This window comes from Doryrhamphus excisus, linkage group LG9 (assembly GCF_037039965.1).
Source record: "Doryrhamphus excisus strain RoL-2023G ecotype Guam linkage group LG9, RoL_Dexc_Guam_v1.1, whole genome shotgun sequence".
NCBI classification, from domain to species: domain Eukaryota; kingdom Metazoa; phylum Chordata; class Actinopteri; order Syngnathiformes; family Syngnathidae; genus Doryrhamphus; species Doryrhamphus excisus.
Genome location: NC_136365.1, coordinates 13961406 through 13976886, shown reverse-complemented (window position 1 = coordinate 13976886; position 15481 = coordinate 13961406). Strand labels below are relative to the sequence as shown.

At 41.9% G+C, this 15481-nt stretch overlaps 1 protein-coding gene across 3 annotated transcripts; it reads left to right on the top strand.

Annotated features, from left to right (window-relative positions):
• The first annotated feature begins 3065 nt into the window (after positions 1 to 3065).
• Positions 3066 to 14996, top strand: LOC131125264 (SWI/SNF-related matrix-associated actin-dependent regulator of chromatin subfamily E member 1-like). Of its 3 annotated transcripts, none has more exons than XM_058066655.2 (11): positions 3066 to 3233; positions 3839 to 3887; positions 7621 to 7664; positions 7860 to 7964; positions 10199 to 10279; positions 10575 to 10706; positions 10915 to 11086; positions 12370 to 12542; positions 12621 to 12722; positions 13306 to 13522; positions 13625 to 14996. In XM_058066655.2, exons 2-11 carry the CDS (start codon positions 3881 to 3883, stop codon positions 13828 to 13830), a joined length of 1239 nt encoding a protein of 412 aa, XP_057922638.2. In that variant the 5' UTR covers positions 3066 to 3233; positions 3839 to 3880; the 3' UTR covers positions 13831 to 14996. The 3 variants fall into 3 exon arrangements, with proteins under 3 accessions (XP_057922638.2, XP_057922629.2, XP_057922619.2); XM_058066646.2 differs by having other exon boundaries at positions 3067 to 3233; positions 7860 to 7958; positions 13306 to 13552; XM_058066636.2 differs by having other exon boundaries at positions 3067 to 3233; positions 13306 to 13552.
• The last annotated feature ends 485 nt before the right edge of the window (positions 14997 to 15481 follow it).

Below are 15481 nucleotides of genomic sequence, written 5' to 3'. Positions count from 1 at the left end.
GCCTGTGAGGCCCTTTGTGTGTGTCTGTGCCAAGACAGCACCGTCGCTTAGGCATGAAACCCTCACCCTTACACTAATGCACCTTTCTACTATATTCATCATCCATGCATCCCCTGGGTCATGCCAATATTTTTATTCTACCTGGGAGGGCTGCTCGGTTGATGCTAATAATAGTACATTATCACTGTAACCTGCACCGTCGTCGTCTCCCACTGGACTGTCTAGCCGTCTACAACAGCAACGCTCACAAAATTACCATTACCATATGATACCATTACTGATAAGCAAAACCCCCTTATCTTCAAATACATATTCACCAAAATACCCAACATACATTTCTGCTTGTAACCTTGAGCATCAGCAGCTACAACTTGTGACAAATGTGACAAAAATCTACAACATTTAAGTAAATACATCTGCTCACCAGAGATGTCAATTTCTCCTCCTCAGTCAGCTATTCTTGTTGTGAATTGGCTTGTTTTGCTCAAATCAACCATCAGAGGAATGCTGAAAAAATGCTGATGTCACTGTTAGCCATCCAGCTGGAAATCAAATGCAAAAACAACCCCATTTAGACTGAATGTCATATTTGTCTACCCTACCCAAATTCATCTACCCTGCAATGCTTATAAAGCTAGCAGTTAGCAACATAAAGAAATGCACAGCAACATAACATCTCAGCTGTAAGCAGTACAGTATTAAACACACTGAAATAGCATGCTAACAGTATGATGAATTTGTCACGCCACACCGTGACACCACCTGACTGCTCCTGGGAGCCGCCCACCGGTTTCTCCTCTGTTGTCTTTTGCCTCATGCTCTCTCTTTCTCCATTCAGGCCCTGGTTCGCCCTGATGGGAGGCGCTCCCCGGCTAACCACAGGTGTTCCCAATCACCTCCTCTCCCATTTAAGCACACCTATGGCAGCAGGAGGGCGTTGTAGTATTGTTCCTTCTGGGCGCACGCCACACGCTAGACCAGAGGTGGGCAAATATTTTGACTCGTGGGCCACATTAAGTTAATAAAATTGTTTGGGGGGCCAGAATATATATTTAACACAGACACAATATTTTATGCTTATACTTTTCCTTTTATTTTATCTATAAAAGTGTTATACTATCAAACTATGTAATTTAATTTTACAGTTTTGTTGGTTTTTTTTTTACTAAATAAGACATCCGACTTGCAGGTCATGTTGCCAGTTTGTATGTTAAAACTTAGAAAGCAACTGGCGGGCCGGATTCAAACACTTGGTGGGCCGCATGTGGCCCCCGGGCCGTAGTTTGCCCACCCCTGCGCTAGACAGACCTGACCTTCTGCCACCTTCTTTCTGCTGTAGCGTTGTTTTCTCTCCTGCAGCTCAATGCCCTCCTACCAGCCAGGTAGCTGCTCCCTACCTTCATTCATTGGTAGCTATTTTTCAGTTTTGTAGGACCTTGCTAGCCTCTCTCGTGGTGCCATTTCTGTTTCGTCACTTTGCACCATTGTTTTTTGTTGTCACCATTCCACTTGCCACTTGTAGCAATAAAAGACTTACATTTTTATTTGCTACCAACTCCTGCCTCCGTGCATAATTGTGGCAATGCTGACGATTTGCCTTTAACGATAGGCTATTATGAATAATTGATGATCATCTACCCTGCAATGCTTATAAAGCTAGCAGTTGGCAACGTAACATCTCAGCTGTAAGCAGTACACTAAACACCGAAATAGCATGCCAACAATATCCATTAGTAGCAATGGCTAACTTAGCTCAGCAGTTAGCGACCAGCTTGGTGGCTGAATCCCAACACATTCCAATATGACTGTGCAAACAGCATCTTGCATTGAAGTAAACCAGTCTTTTGTAGAAAATATTTAAAGTATTTTAAAATATATTGTCATTTCCAATTTACATGTAATTGTGATTTAAACAAAAATAACAACAAAAAAATGAGATGCCGCTTGGTGGTTGTGATGTTCGGGGTGTCAGTGAAAGCATCTCGTGAGGAAGTGTTTGAGAGACGTGTTTGTTTTCGAGTTGAGATACATAAATGGTGTTTGAATTGCACTGCTGTTGATGTGTTCATTTCAGAATAAAGTTATGAAGAGGCCACAGAGTCTGTGTGACTCTGTGGTGAGCTACACTGTGCTGTCCGTCATCATAACAGAGTGGTGGCTTTCCCAATGCCATATGCTAAAAATGTAACGTAATTAAATTAATTTAATGCGTTAATTTTGATAGCCCTAGTAAATATGTAAACATATTGGTGGTACATGTACATTTTACCTGTGTTATCACGTAATTCAAAATTATTACCAACCAATGATGACTATGAAGACATGAAGATACGGTTTCTCTTCAAACATTGACCAAAAATCTGTAAATATGTGGCGTCATCACTGTGTGAGGATCCACTGTATTACTGCAATTTCCTTGGATTTTTGGATTATAATTATTTATTGTTCTGTCGATTATCCTGATGAACCCGCAAAGAGCCATTGCATTACCTGAAAGTGTTCAGTATACCAGAAAGGCACGGGGCCACAATGATCACAATCAATTAACTTAAGTAAAACAAGCCCAATTCAGCTTGAATGGACAGAGATGAAGGGTAAACCCAGAGGGCTTTGGGTTGTTTATATTTGGGGAACACACTATTACAACTACACACCCGGCAACAAAGAAAGAATGCAAAGCATTTCACTTCTCATAACATACCAACCTGGATTTCTATCCACTGATATTTGCCAGCTAGGTATACATTTTTAACAAAATATTATTCACATATAGTATGAGTTTGTTTATTTTACTGCCCAAGAAGAGTCTGTATTATATTCGAATTCAGATTAAAGGCAAATCTCAAAATCTTTCACAGAGCTTGATTAATGTCAAGTAAACAAATTATTCGGATTATCTGATCAATACCATTATGTGCTTTATCACCCAAACCCTTTTAAAATACCAGTATACATTGTTGGAGACAAATGTTTATATGATGCAACATTCGGCGGCAACTGAATAAAACAGTATAATTCAATAGCAAAGAGAGGGGAGGCAAAAAAAACCCAAAACAAAAACAAGAGGGGGGCGGGTGCCATTGTGTGAGGGATGCGCTCTTCTAGAAGATTCTACAGCGTCCCTCCGAGTTCGCCCCCTATTCATTCCTTTATTGTGGAGACTACCTAGCCGGCTAGCATCCCAGTTAAAGCCACAACATATTCCATACTGTGGTGGGGACTAAGCGCCTGTGGTAGGTTTTGTATTGTACTATATTTGAGAGTCGAAGTATTATTAAAAGGACGAGAATTGTCTCGGTTGGGCATGCTAGTGTCTCAAAGGTGCTACTTAGCTGTCTAGCTAGCTAGTGCCTCATCGGCTTGCAAACCTCCATTATCCCTGAATAATTACAATTGCACAAACTAAATATTCACTTACGCGAAGCACCATTACCACATTGCCGCTTTCTGGTGCTACGTAAAACCCCTTTAAAGCCAGGCGGGACTCATCGATCCCTCATTCACACCACTGCTAGTTGGTTAGCCTAGCATGGTTAATCTTAACCAGCTGTAGTCCAGTTCTGCTCTCAGCACCTCCGTTTCTCACGTTAATGTGTATTACTATACACTGGGCGCAGTCATCAGCAGGATTTTACCTTGGGCCTGTCACCATTGCATTGACGGCTCAGAGTGCATACAACAGAACGCACTTAGCACTCAAAATATTAAGTATGCAAGCGCGTAAATTGAGACACACACTCAACCCTCAACCTTATTGAAAACTTTGCTTTGCAAACTCTTTTGTCCAATCATTTCTGGTATGTAATACTATCTATCATTATTCCTGTGTGTGTTGCAGTATTGATGACTGGATTGGAGTGAACCCGCTGCCTATGCCAAGATGTCAAGTAAGGAATTGATCATGTCTGATTCAAGTATCTATTTTGTTTATATCAATTCAAGTATCTATTTTGTTTATATCAATGGTGGTTGTAGTAGTGTATAGTGCAGTCGTTTTCTGGTGTACTGTGCAATATGTGTGTTATTATAGTTTATTATTGTTATGTCTTGTTGGATCTGCAATGTCTATTATAATTAGTGTGTGTCCTCGCATGTTAGGGTGATATAATTAGCATGAAAGCTCACAAAAGTTTGTAACAGGCCTGGTTAAGTCTGGGGGATAATATCGATATTTTTAAAAATAACGATATTTCTGTTAAGCACGACATCAAAAACAGGCATACTGTTAATATCAATATAGACTGCATTTGACAAGAAGGTTTCATGTTTCAATGTATGGCCATGTGCCATCTAGGTAATGCAGCTTTGTCTTCTGCTGCGTTTTTAGTGTTTAATAGGGCTTTATTTATTACTTCCATGTTGTTTTTTGTGCCATGCCGACCCGTTAATCAAGGGTTCAGGGATGGATGTTCATCTTGTTATGGTTGTAGTTTGCAGTTTGCTCCATTGTTTACACTCAGGAGCAGCTGTTAGCTTTGAGCACCATTTTGCTACGCATAGCGGTCGAAGATCCCTGTGGATATATGAAGGAGCGGGAGTGCATAGCTGGAGTGAACAGCAAAAAAGACAGTATAAAGGTTGCGGGATAAAGACAGTATCAACCATGTTTACCGTCTGTCGTCATGGGGAACGTGAGATGGAAGCACTCATGACGCTAAACCGACTGCAGGGACTACCATGAGTGCAGCATGATTGCACTGAAAATTCAATTTGTATTCAATGTATTTAACTTTTTGTATATTTATTTAAAGATAATATACAATTTTATTTCAGCGGCTATTGTTCTATAATATTTACATTTTAATCAAACGTGAGCATCCATATTTGGCTTTGACTTTTGTCTAAACCCACTTTGTGGAAAAAAAAATGGGGATATAGTATATCGATATTCAACCTGGTCGCCCAGCCCTACGTCTGTTAACAAATTTGGTACTTCAAGGGTCCCAAACCAACCCTCAAAAGTCACTCAGTCACTTGTTGATATTGTTATATTTATTGTAATAGTAATCCCTTGCTGCTTTGAATTTTTGTGCCTTTGCTTTATTACGGGGATGTCATATGACACTCCAATAGAGACATGACGATAGACAAGATTACTTAAAAAACCATGACTTTATAAAAAAAGCACAATGAAAAAATGTATGACAATACATACAGTGCATCCGGAAAGTATTCACAGCCCTTCACTTTTTCTACATTTTGTCATGTTACAGCCTCATTCCAAACTGTATTAAATTAATCTCTTACCTCAAAATTCTACACAAAATACTCCATTATGACAATGTGAAAAAAGGTTTTTTTGACATGTTTTGAATTTATTAAAAATAGCAAACAAAAAAATCACATTTACATAAGTATTCACAGCCTTTGCTTAATACTTTGTTGATCCATCTTTGGCAGCAATTACAGCCTCAAGTCTTTTTGAATATGATCCCACAAGTTTAGCACACCTATCTTTAGGCAGTTTTGCCCATTCTTCTTTGCAATAAGTCTCAAGCTCCATCAGGTTGGATGGGAGACGAGATCTCTCCAGAGATGTTCGATCAGATTCAAGTCTGGACTCTGGCTGGGCCACTCCAGGACATTCACGGAGTGGTTCTGAAGCCAATCTTTTGAGATCATGGCTGTGTGCTAATGTCTACTGTCTAAATGGTCAAGGTACATGACCAGTCTACTGACGTCAAGAGCGCTCTGGAGCAGGTTTTCATCCAGGATATCTCTATATATTGCTGCATTCATTTTTCCTTCTATCATGACTAGTCTGCCAGTTCCTGCTGCTGAAAAACATCCCCACAGCATGATGCTGCCACCACCATGCTTCACTGTAGGGATGGTATTGGCCTGGTGATGAGCAGTACCTGGTTTCCTCCAAACATGGCGCCTGGCATTCACACCAAAGAGTTCAATCTTTGTCTCATCAGACCAGAGAATTTTGTTTCTCATGGTCTGAGAGTCATTCAGGTGTTTTTTGGCAAATTCCAGACGGGCTGCCATGTTCCTTTTACTAAGGAGTGGCTTTCGTCTGGCCACTCTACCATACAGGCCTGATTGGTGGATTGCTGCAGAGATGGTTGTCCTTCTGGAAGGCTCTCCTCTCTCCACAGAGGAAAGCTGGAGCTCTGACAGAGTGACCATCGGGGCCTTGGTCACCTCCCTGACTAAGGCCCTTCTTCCCCGATCGCTCAGTTTAGAAGGCCGGCCAGCTCTAGGAAGAGTCCTGGTGGTTCCAAACGTCTTCCATTTACGAATAATGGAGGCCACTGTGCTCATTGGGACCTTCAAAGCAGCAGAAATTTTTCTGTATCCTTCCCCAGATTTGTGCCTCAAGACAATCCTGTCTCGCAGGTCTACAGACAGTTCTTTTGACTTCATGCTTGGTGTTTGTGCTCTGACATGCACAGTCAACTGTGGGACCTTATATAGACAGTTATTATATTTCCAAATCATGTCCAATCAACTGAATTTACTGCAGGTGGACTCCAATTAAGCTGTAGAAAGATCTCAAGGATGATCAGTGGAAAAAAGATGCACCTGAGCTCAATTTTGAGCTTCATGGCAAAGGCTGTGAATACTTATGTAAATGTGATTTTTTTTGTTTTCTATTTTTAATAAATTCAAAACATGTCAAAAAAACCTTTTTTCACATTGTCATAATGGAGTATTTTGTGTAGAATTTTGAGGTAAGAGATTAATTTAATTCAGTTTGGAATGAGGCTGTAACATGACAAAATGTAGAAAAAGTGAAGCGCTGTGAATACTTTCCGGATGCACTGTATATTACAATCTCAGCTGCACGGTGAATGAGTGGTTAGAGTGCAGGCAGCTGGAAGTGCTGAGTTCGATTCCACCAGTTTGCATGTTCTCCCCTTGCATCCGTGGGTTTTCTCCGGGTACTTCGGTGTCCTCCCCCATTCCAACAACATGCTAGGTTAATTGGCCACTCCAAATTGTCCATAGGTATGAATGTGGGTGGGAATAGTTGTTTGTCTATATGTGCCCTGTGATTGGCTGGCCACCAGTCCCGGGTGTACCCGCTGCTCGCCCGAAGACAGCTGAGATAGGCTCCAGCACGCCCGTGACCCTTGTGAGGATAAGCAGAAAATGAATGAATATTACAATCTACTAATTTAATTTCTACTACATTACTCTTCTGTACCCTGTGTGTATGCTCGCGGCCCCGCCTCCACTCACTGAGACAATGAGACGGTATGACTGCCAACCTTTTGGCAGTCATACCGTCTCACTCCGTTCAATGGAACAAATGCGGGAAAGTGCTTAAACCAATGCACAGTCCTATGCCCCTCTTACTGCCTGTTTGAAGGCTGGACATGAGGAAAACTGACATGCTACACATGGCAGTATACTGAAAATGGCAAAATTTAGTTCATTTTCATTTATTGTGTGATTACTATAATCACAGGCGCAGTGCCCAGGGGACAGTTTTTTTCTGAATGAGAAATGGCCTAAAGCTTTGATTTGTGTTTTACTCTCGATATTATTATCAAAATGAGACAATCATTCAATGATCTTGAAAAGGTTCAGGTAAATATTTGCCAGTATCAGTGAGACCTACATTGAAAATTCAACCCTAACTTCTGCCCCCCCCCTTTCCTATACCAGAGAGGCCATCCTATGCCCCTCCACCTCCCCCCGCCCCGACAACTGTAAGTACAAGTCAACATACAGTATTATAACTTCAAACATTGACTTGCATTCTCTCTTTATGCAGATGTTTATGATACATAGACTTCACTGCCTTCGTAGATCTTATTTCCCACCAGCCCCATTAATCGACAAGTTGTTTTGTTTGCTTTTTTGTGTGTATCATTTCTCATCTGTGTCTCATTTGTGTCCATTAGCAAATGCCCAACAATACAGGGTTTGTGGGGTACAATCCCTACAGCCATCTGGCCTACAACAACTACAGACTGGGAGGGAGCCAAAGCAGCAACAGTCGGGTAACGGTATGAATATTATCCTAGCAAAAACAAAACCAGGTGTATCGCAGTACATGTAGTAAACTGGTAATTAACTGCCTTGTTCCAGTCAAAGCATTGTGAAAATACAAAAAAAACCCTCCAGCAATCCCTTGGCTTTGTTTGAATGTGAAATGTATTTTTGCATCAAAGAGCATTAGCGTGAGAAGGCAAAACAGGCTCATTCCAAAGTGCTTTTGCTGATTTCATCACAGTGCAGGCTAGTTTAGCATCCATCTGTGTGTTCAGACGCCACCTGCCTGCAAAATCTGCATTTATGACGGCCTTGCTAAGTAACGCATGCCGTCCCTGTTGCCATGGAATTACACACTCGTCGCTTGGCATGACTCGGGCTGCCAAACAGTAATTCAGTCACTGCATGCAAGCGCCGCTTGGCTAACTCTGATCAAGGCATTATATCTCACAGCAGGCAAATATCAGCTTTTTCTAAGCTTTTTGTCAACATCAGTGGTACTCTGTTGTACGGTGCTAAACTCTAAATGGCTTCTCTATTATAGTTTATTCAATGAGAATATCTTATATGTCATCTTATATATCTATAATAGCTTGTCTCAATCTATTTTCCATCATAGTAATAATAAAGATAATATTCAACAGAGGTTTAGATTAGGTGTCTCCAGATCAAGTGCAGCCCGTGGCTGTTTTTTTTTTTTATTGACCTGCGGCACATTCTAAAAATACATTTTGACAAGAATACAAAAACATCACTAATTTTACAACACATAAGTTAAAATATTAGGAGAAAAAAGTTGTTATATAAGAAAAAGAGGTTGTGATAGACGAGGGAGGTTGAATTTTACGGGAATATTGTCATATGTTACCATTTTTTTCTTTAGTCATAATATTCTAAGAAACAAACAAAACAAAGTTGTATTTTTTGGGAAATTTATGTTGCGGGGAAAAAGTAAAAGGTCAAAGTTGGGGGGGGCAATGGAATTGGAAAAAAATAGCTGTAATTTTATGAGAATAAAGTCAAGATATGAGGGAAATTTTCATTTTACTAATGGGGTTGAAATATGAAATACAAAAGTCGTTGTTATGAGAAACAAACAAAATTGTGGATTTTTGGCAAATAAGGTTGGGCAAAAAGTTATATTATGGGAATAAAGTACAAAATTTTGGAACAAACATTTAAGAAGAAATTTGTAAAAATAAAAAAAATGGCAGCAAAAATGTGGAAAAATATTGAATCGCATGTTGTCCAAAGTAATTAAGTTTTTTTTTTCAGCAGTTCAACTTAAAATGGACCTTAATGTATAAAAAAACACAGTATATAACAAGTAGACATTGGTAAGGTAAATGATCCATCAATCAAATATCATTCTTTACAAGCAGATGATCTCACTTTATCAATAAATGTTTGCAAACTATGTGAAATGAAAGCAGGGTGTCATAATAAATATAATACAAATAAATATTTACAAGTTACAGAAAATAAAGTGGTGAAGAACAGTCAGTAGTTTACAGAACTCAGGCTGTGTCTATAGGCTATCTGACGATGTGCAGTCCATGCACAAATGTTAACAAATTGCTGAATCATAATAATAACGCTACTAAATTCCCTCGCAAGCCTTTACTGGCATCTCATTGAGAGCTCTGTCGTGTGCTAGATCTTTGTCACATTGACACAAGCCCTCCAAATAGCTGTCTTCGGCTATGCCTGCTGGTAACTTGCAGCCCTTAACCCAATTTTAGCTCGCAGTTCAAAGCAAACAAATCAACCGAGAGACGTCTTGTATCTAAGAAACAGTCGTTAGCTTGGATGCTCGTATGCCAAGGTACCACTGTATAAATGACAATAAAAACAACCTGCCCTCTGACATCTGAGCTCACAGTGCCAGTAGATAACTTTGGTCTTGTGGAGACAGCCATCTGCCAGTGCTTTGAAGCTCAACTTACAATTCAAACACACTTTTATTTATTTATGTCTACAATATCTGGTCCTGCTTGGGGCTCGACAACAAATGCTACACAGTTGAGATTTCTCAAACTACGGCGTGTGTGCTGGACGTGCGCATGTCAAAAAATCTGGGGCATCAAAGGGAATTTGCGTTGACTCGTTATTAACGTGTTAACTTTGACACAACTTCTTAGCATTACAAAAATATCAAAGTGGCCCTTTCATTTTGTGACCCTCCTTGCTTTAGCTATTTCCTGGTTCCACAGCCAATTGTGAAAGGTCTCTTTCTTTTTCATGTCAGAATTCCTCTGGAATAAACATCCCCAAACCACCCAAGCCACCCGATAAGCCGCTGATGCCGTATATGAGATACAGTCGAAAGGTAAGAGCGCATATGTATTTGGCACCATCATGCACTGTTGGAAGACAATGAATCCGTACAGCCATATGTCAACTTTGTTTGAAATGCTAGTTTTTCCATGCCAATGTAGATGTTGCTAAATTATGCCAGGAAACAGGTAGGACAGTCCACTTTCTTTAGTGGGCTTTATCAACTTGGAGATGGAGCTTAAAGCACACGGCCTCCTCTGGTTTGTGACCTCTCTGCAAAGAGATAACCACGTATAGCCCCTCCAACCCAACCCAATCCCACCCCCATGTCTGGTTCTCATCACCAGGTTTGGGATCAAGTAAAAGCCTCCAATCCTGATCTGAAGCTATGGGAAATTGGGAAGATAATCGGTGGCATGTGGAGGGACCTCACTGATGAGGAGAAACAGGATTATTTGAATGACTACGAAGCAGAGAAGGTTGGTTGTTTTACAAAGGGATGTGTATGGGTCTTTTCTGACGGACCACCATTACGTGTCTCCAGCAGATGTGGGTCCCTCCAATTATCATTGCTTCCTCTCTAACCCCTTCCCTTATGTTGACCTAGTCGATGGAAACAAGGGTCCACATGTGTGCCCGCTTGCCTTCTCTCTTTTCTTGTCATTCCTGTCATCTCCTCCAACGTAGATTGAATATAATGAAAGCATGAAGGCCTATCACAACTCACCAGCCTACCTGGCCTACGTCAATGCAAAAAGCCGTGCCGAGGCAGCACTCGAAGAGGAGAGCCGCCAGAGGCAGTCCAGACTTGACAAAGGCGAGCCGTACATGAGTATTCAGCCAGCTGAGGATCCAGATGGTAAGGCCACTCAGCTTCATTCTCTACCAGACTGACAGTTCTCTGACAGTGCTGTAATGACTTCAATAGGGTTTCCTCCCAGGTACAACGTTTGCATGCAAATCTAGTGCTTTCACTCGCACACTCTGCAAAATGAACTTTTTTTCCTGTCCGTCTTTAAGGGTGTCCAAATGTTTTCCCCTGAAAGCCACATACTGAAAAATAAAAGGATACAAAGGCTGCTTTGATGTTTTATGCAGGCTTTATGCTGCCGATTGTGATACCATCATCCATGAATGAGATCAACTGATACCCAACACATGGATTAATTATACATTCTTCATTATATTTCTGATGAGCGCTATTGGCCAGGGGCGCCGTATAAGGGGGAAAAGTCAGGAAAATTCCATGGTCCCAAGGGGGACCTAGAATTCCTTACCGCACCCGTACCACATTGGCAATATGATAAAAAGGAAACATAAAGTCACCTTATTTCAGACAAAAACATTTGACTTTTGTTTTGTTTGTCAAGAGAACATATGACTCGTGAAACTCTTGGGAGTACATTCCCAGCATGTTGCTGGGCTGCCAGTCCCAGTTGGCTCACTGGGTGTCTTCCACCGCTGACAAAGGCTGGTCATCTCGTCCAATTGTTTCATCCATTTAGTTATTTTTCGGGTTATTTGCTTAGCATTCTAACTGTCACACACATACAGGTCAATAGTGTCTCGTGTTTTGGCTTCATTAGCTGCCGTTGGACTCATGAGCACACCGGGAGCCTCAAAATTGTCTAATTGTTGAGCTGCATAAGTAGGCCATCTTGCATATTGGATGCAGTAAGACAAGTCATCTGAAACTTCAAAGATCCTGAGTGTTATTGAACAACAAATAAAGTGGTCGACCCACAAAATCCAGCAGGGGTGTCAAATGGCAGCTGGCTATGTGGAGATGTTGCAGGGGGCATCCCTCATGACTGAAGACGGTCGATGGCCTCCATGAAGCCATCTTTACCACATGGAGCAACATTCCCACTAGTCTCCTGGAAAACTGAAATCAAGCTGTCCCAAAACCCAGGGCACGTCTACATTTTTTGCCAGTCCTTGTTAGAAAACAGCAGCTTGTTCAAAAAGTAGTGAAATCTTGAGTAGGTTGGACATGTGATTGAAAAGTGGAAAGCTTCATCCTGAAATGTCACCCATAAGCAGAATATCCCTCAACCTTTTTGGGGACGCTTGAATGTAATTAATGCAAAAGTATACCTGTGAGGGCTGCAGTTACATCCAAACTTCTCAACACTCCCCTAGATTATGATGATGGATTTTCAGTAAAGCACTCTGCGGCGGCCCGTTTCCAGCGCAACCACCGTCTGATAAGTGAGATTCTCAGCGAGAGCGTGGTCCCTGACGTGCGGTCTGTCGTTACAACGGCCCGTATGCAAGTCCTCAAACGGCAGGTTCAGTCTTTGATGGTTCACCAGGTATAATCACCTTTTTTTTTAGGTCATCGTCACACAACCATGGCAGAATTACCCCTAACTTTGTGTCTCCTGTTGCAGAGAAAGTTGGAAGCGGAGTTGCTTCAGATTGAAGACCGCCACCAGGATAAGAAAAGAAAGTTCATTGAAGCCACAGAGTCCTTCACAAACGAGCTCAAGAGAGTACGGCCTTTTTTTGAAATTACATTTTTCCACCTCGAACAAAGCCGCCACCTGCTCTCACGGAAGGCTTATTGTGCATGTCAAAGGCAGACTGAACGTGTCGTAAAATGCCAGTCTACATCTGCTGCTGTTAACTGCATCCATGTCTTGGCAGTAGCGGAGGTGTTGAAATGAAATGTCCATGTTGCCATTTGTCTTTGATAAAGCCTGTTATGCACTCAGGGCAGGGCTATAAAACGATAGGGGTGTCACAAGCACATGCAAAATTGTGTGGCAGGAATAAAAATGTCACGCAATAAATGAATGAAATGAAAATGAAAGCGAGAATTTTACCAACCTCTACATACAGTATTGCCATCTGTATGCGTGTGTATGCGACGACACATCAGTAGGGTAAAACTAACCTGCCTCACGACGGTCTAAACCCAGCGCACCTTTCCTATTAGTGGGTGAACAATCCAACGTACGGAAAGGCTTTCACTATAGTGTCGCCCTTCCAAATACATAAACTAAATATAATGAAGTTGACTCGCAATGATGAATTGATAAATTAACTAATAAAACATTCTCCTTTTTTGGCCAGCTTTGTTGTATGAAAGTGGAAGTGGACATGGAGAAGATATCTGCAGATATATCGGCAGCAGAAGAGGCAGCCCGCAAACGCATGGCTGAACGGGAGAAGGATGCGGGAGGCGCTAAAGAGGCACCCAACTGTGTCTTAGCCGAAGAAGAAAAACACGTCTGTACGACTCATGGCAAATCCCAACAAAATCCTCTCGGTGAAAGCACGAACAAGGAAGGTGAGGACGCCGCCGCCAAAGACGCACCAGGTGAGCCATACCACCAGGATTCATATTTCTATTTAAAATAACTGCTCTTTGAATCATCTTTGACTGATGCAGGGAAGCGGAAGGCCTCTGAAGAACTGGAGGCTCAGCCAGGCAGTGAAGAGGGGGCCTCGGAGGACAAGGAGAGTGTCCTGGAGGGAGCCATGGAGGAGGGAACCAGCGACAGCAACACAGGCTCTGAGACCACGTCTGCTCAGACCGAAGACGCTCTGACAAGTGACCCACCAGAGAGCACCAGCAGGGCGAGACCGGCCCATTAAGTCAGACTCCTGTTTCTGATATCAGACTGCTTTTTCACGTGACCATCTTCTGTCAACTCATTCTGACAAAGCGAGCCAATCAAGAGGATCAAGCCTGAAGCAAAAACGGCACATGAATGGACATGTTTTCTCATATCAGTGCAGGCCTCTCGTCTGATTACAGCGGAACCGTTCAACATGACCAACTCAAGTCCTGACCCACGGTGTTATTACTAAAAAAAATCCCTGCCAATGTTGACCACTTTGGTCAACCCAACAGGGTGATTTATGAATGAAAAAATGGGTCTGTTTGTGTCGGCATGTGCTGTAGTATTGCTGACGTCATCAATGATACCATGATCAATCAGTGCAAAAGCAGATTTGTGACCGTTCCAGTGTCATATCAGTACTGTACAGGCCTCCTCTTGGATTACAGTGGAACCCGTCTATATCGACCAGCTCAAGTCCTGGTTCATCATGTCTAAGTAGCCTCTACCCAATGGGGGTCATTTCTATGGAAAATTGGGCCATTTATGTTGTGGTATTGTCGACTTCATTATCACATGTTTTTAGAAAAAGCAGATTTGTGACAGTCAAAGTCACAAGTAAACGTGCACGCAGTGGCTATTTTCCATTATGGCCATCCCCACTTACGTTGGCCAATTAGAGGGATGTCCACTTAAACGGGTTCCACTGTACCCTTTCTGCTATTGCAATCCATGCCTGGTAATATGGGTGGAAAGATAGTTCAGTGTTATACTGTATGTAACAGTGTATTGTAGCGTAACTGTTATTTTTGCATGTTTTGTAGTAGTTGTGAGGAGGCATGCGGTCTCCTTGTTTACTACCCGTGTTAGTACCACAGTGACTATTATTTTGTCTCAGGAGATTTTAGTCCATTTTAGTATGGTAATGTTATTTATTTTCAACATTTTATCGGTCTTTTGATTACCCTGGAGTATGCTCAGTCCACCCATATGCTCAACAACCAGTGTTGTCAACTTTGCTAGCTGTCAATCAAAGCCACAGCAGTGTGTGTTGTTTGTGCCGTAGTTGTGCATACACTGTATTGCTTGAATATGAATATAGGTGTTCACAACAGCAGCTTGAAGAACCGTCCAGAACTTGCAGTCTTAAAGTGAATTTTCTTGTGCACATTTTTTACCAATAAACTTTTCTATCCTGGAGCCTTTATGTCCAACGACTTATCTTCTGGGTTTGTGAACAAAGGCCTTATGACTGTGTCATGGCCTCGGCTGTCTTCTATGACTGGTGGCCATCAAAGCAGCTGACAGGAAGAGGCCGGACAAACTGATAAAGGACGGCTCAGTCCTGGGTTGTCCTCTGGAGGAGGTGGGCAAGAGGGGGACTCCCACCCAATTACTGCACCAAGGAGCTCCATTAGTGACAGGTTGATACATCCAAACCTTCCTGCAGCTGTCAGACTAATACAAACTGCTCCAAAAAGCAATCCTGTACAATAAACTGCAATAAAACTGTGACTTGGTCAACATCCATACAGCTGGATATACCTTCTGATTCTGCGCTTGGGTGTAAACCTAAAATTTCCCCCTGTGGGACTAATAAAGACAGATTTTCTGGTGCAAGCCATACGACACAACTTACTTCCAATTCTCCAAGCTGGAGTGCAGAGGCATTATGAAACATACAC

Coding starts and splice junctions, on each gene's coding strand:
- LOC131125264 (XM_058066636.2), top strand. Junction 7,665..7,859: donor CTCCCCCCGCCCCGACAACT/GTAAGTACAAGT, acceptor TGTGTCCATTAG/CAAATGCCCAACAATACAGG. Junction 10,280..10,574: donor ATATGAGATACAGTCGAAAG/GTAAGAGCGCAT, acceptor TCTCATCACCAG/GTTTGGGATCAAGTAAAAGC.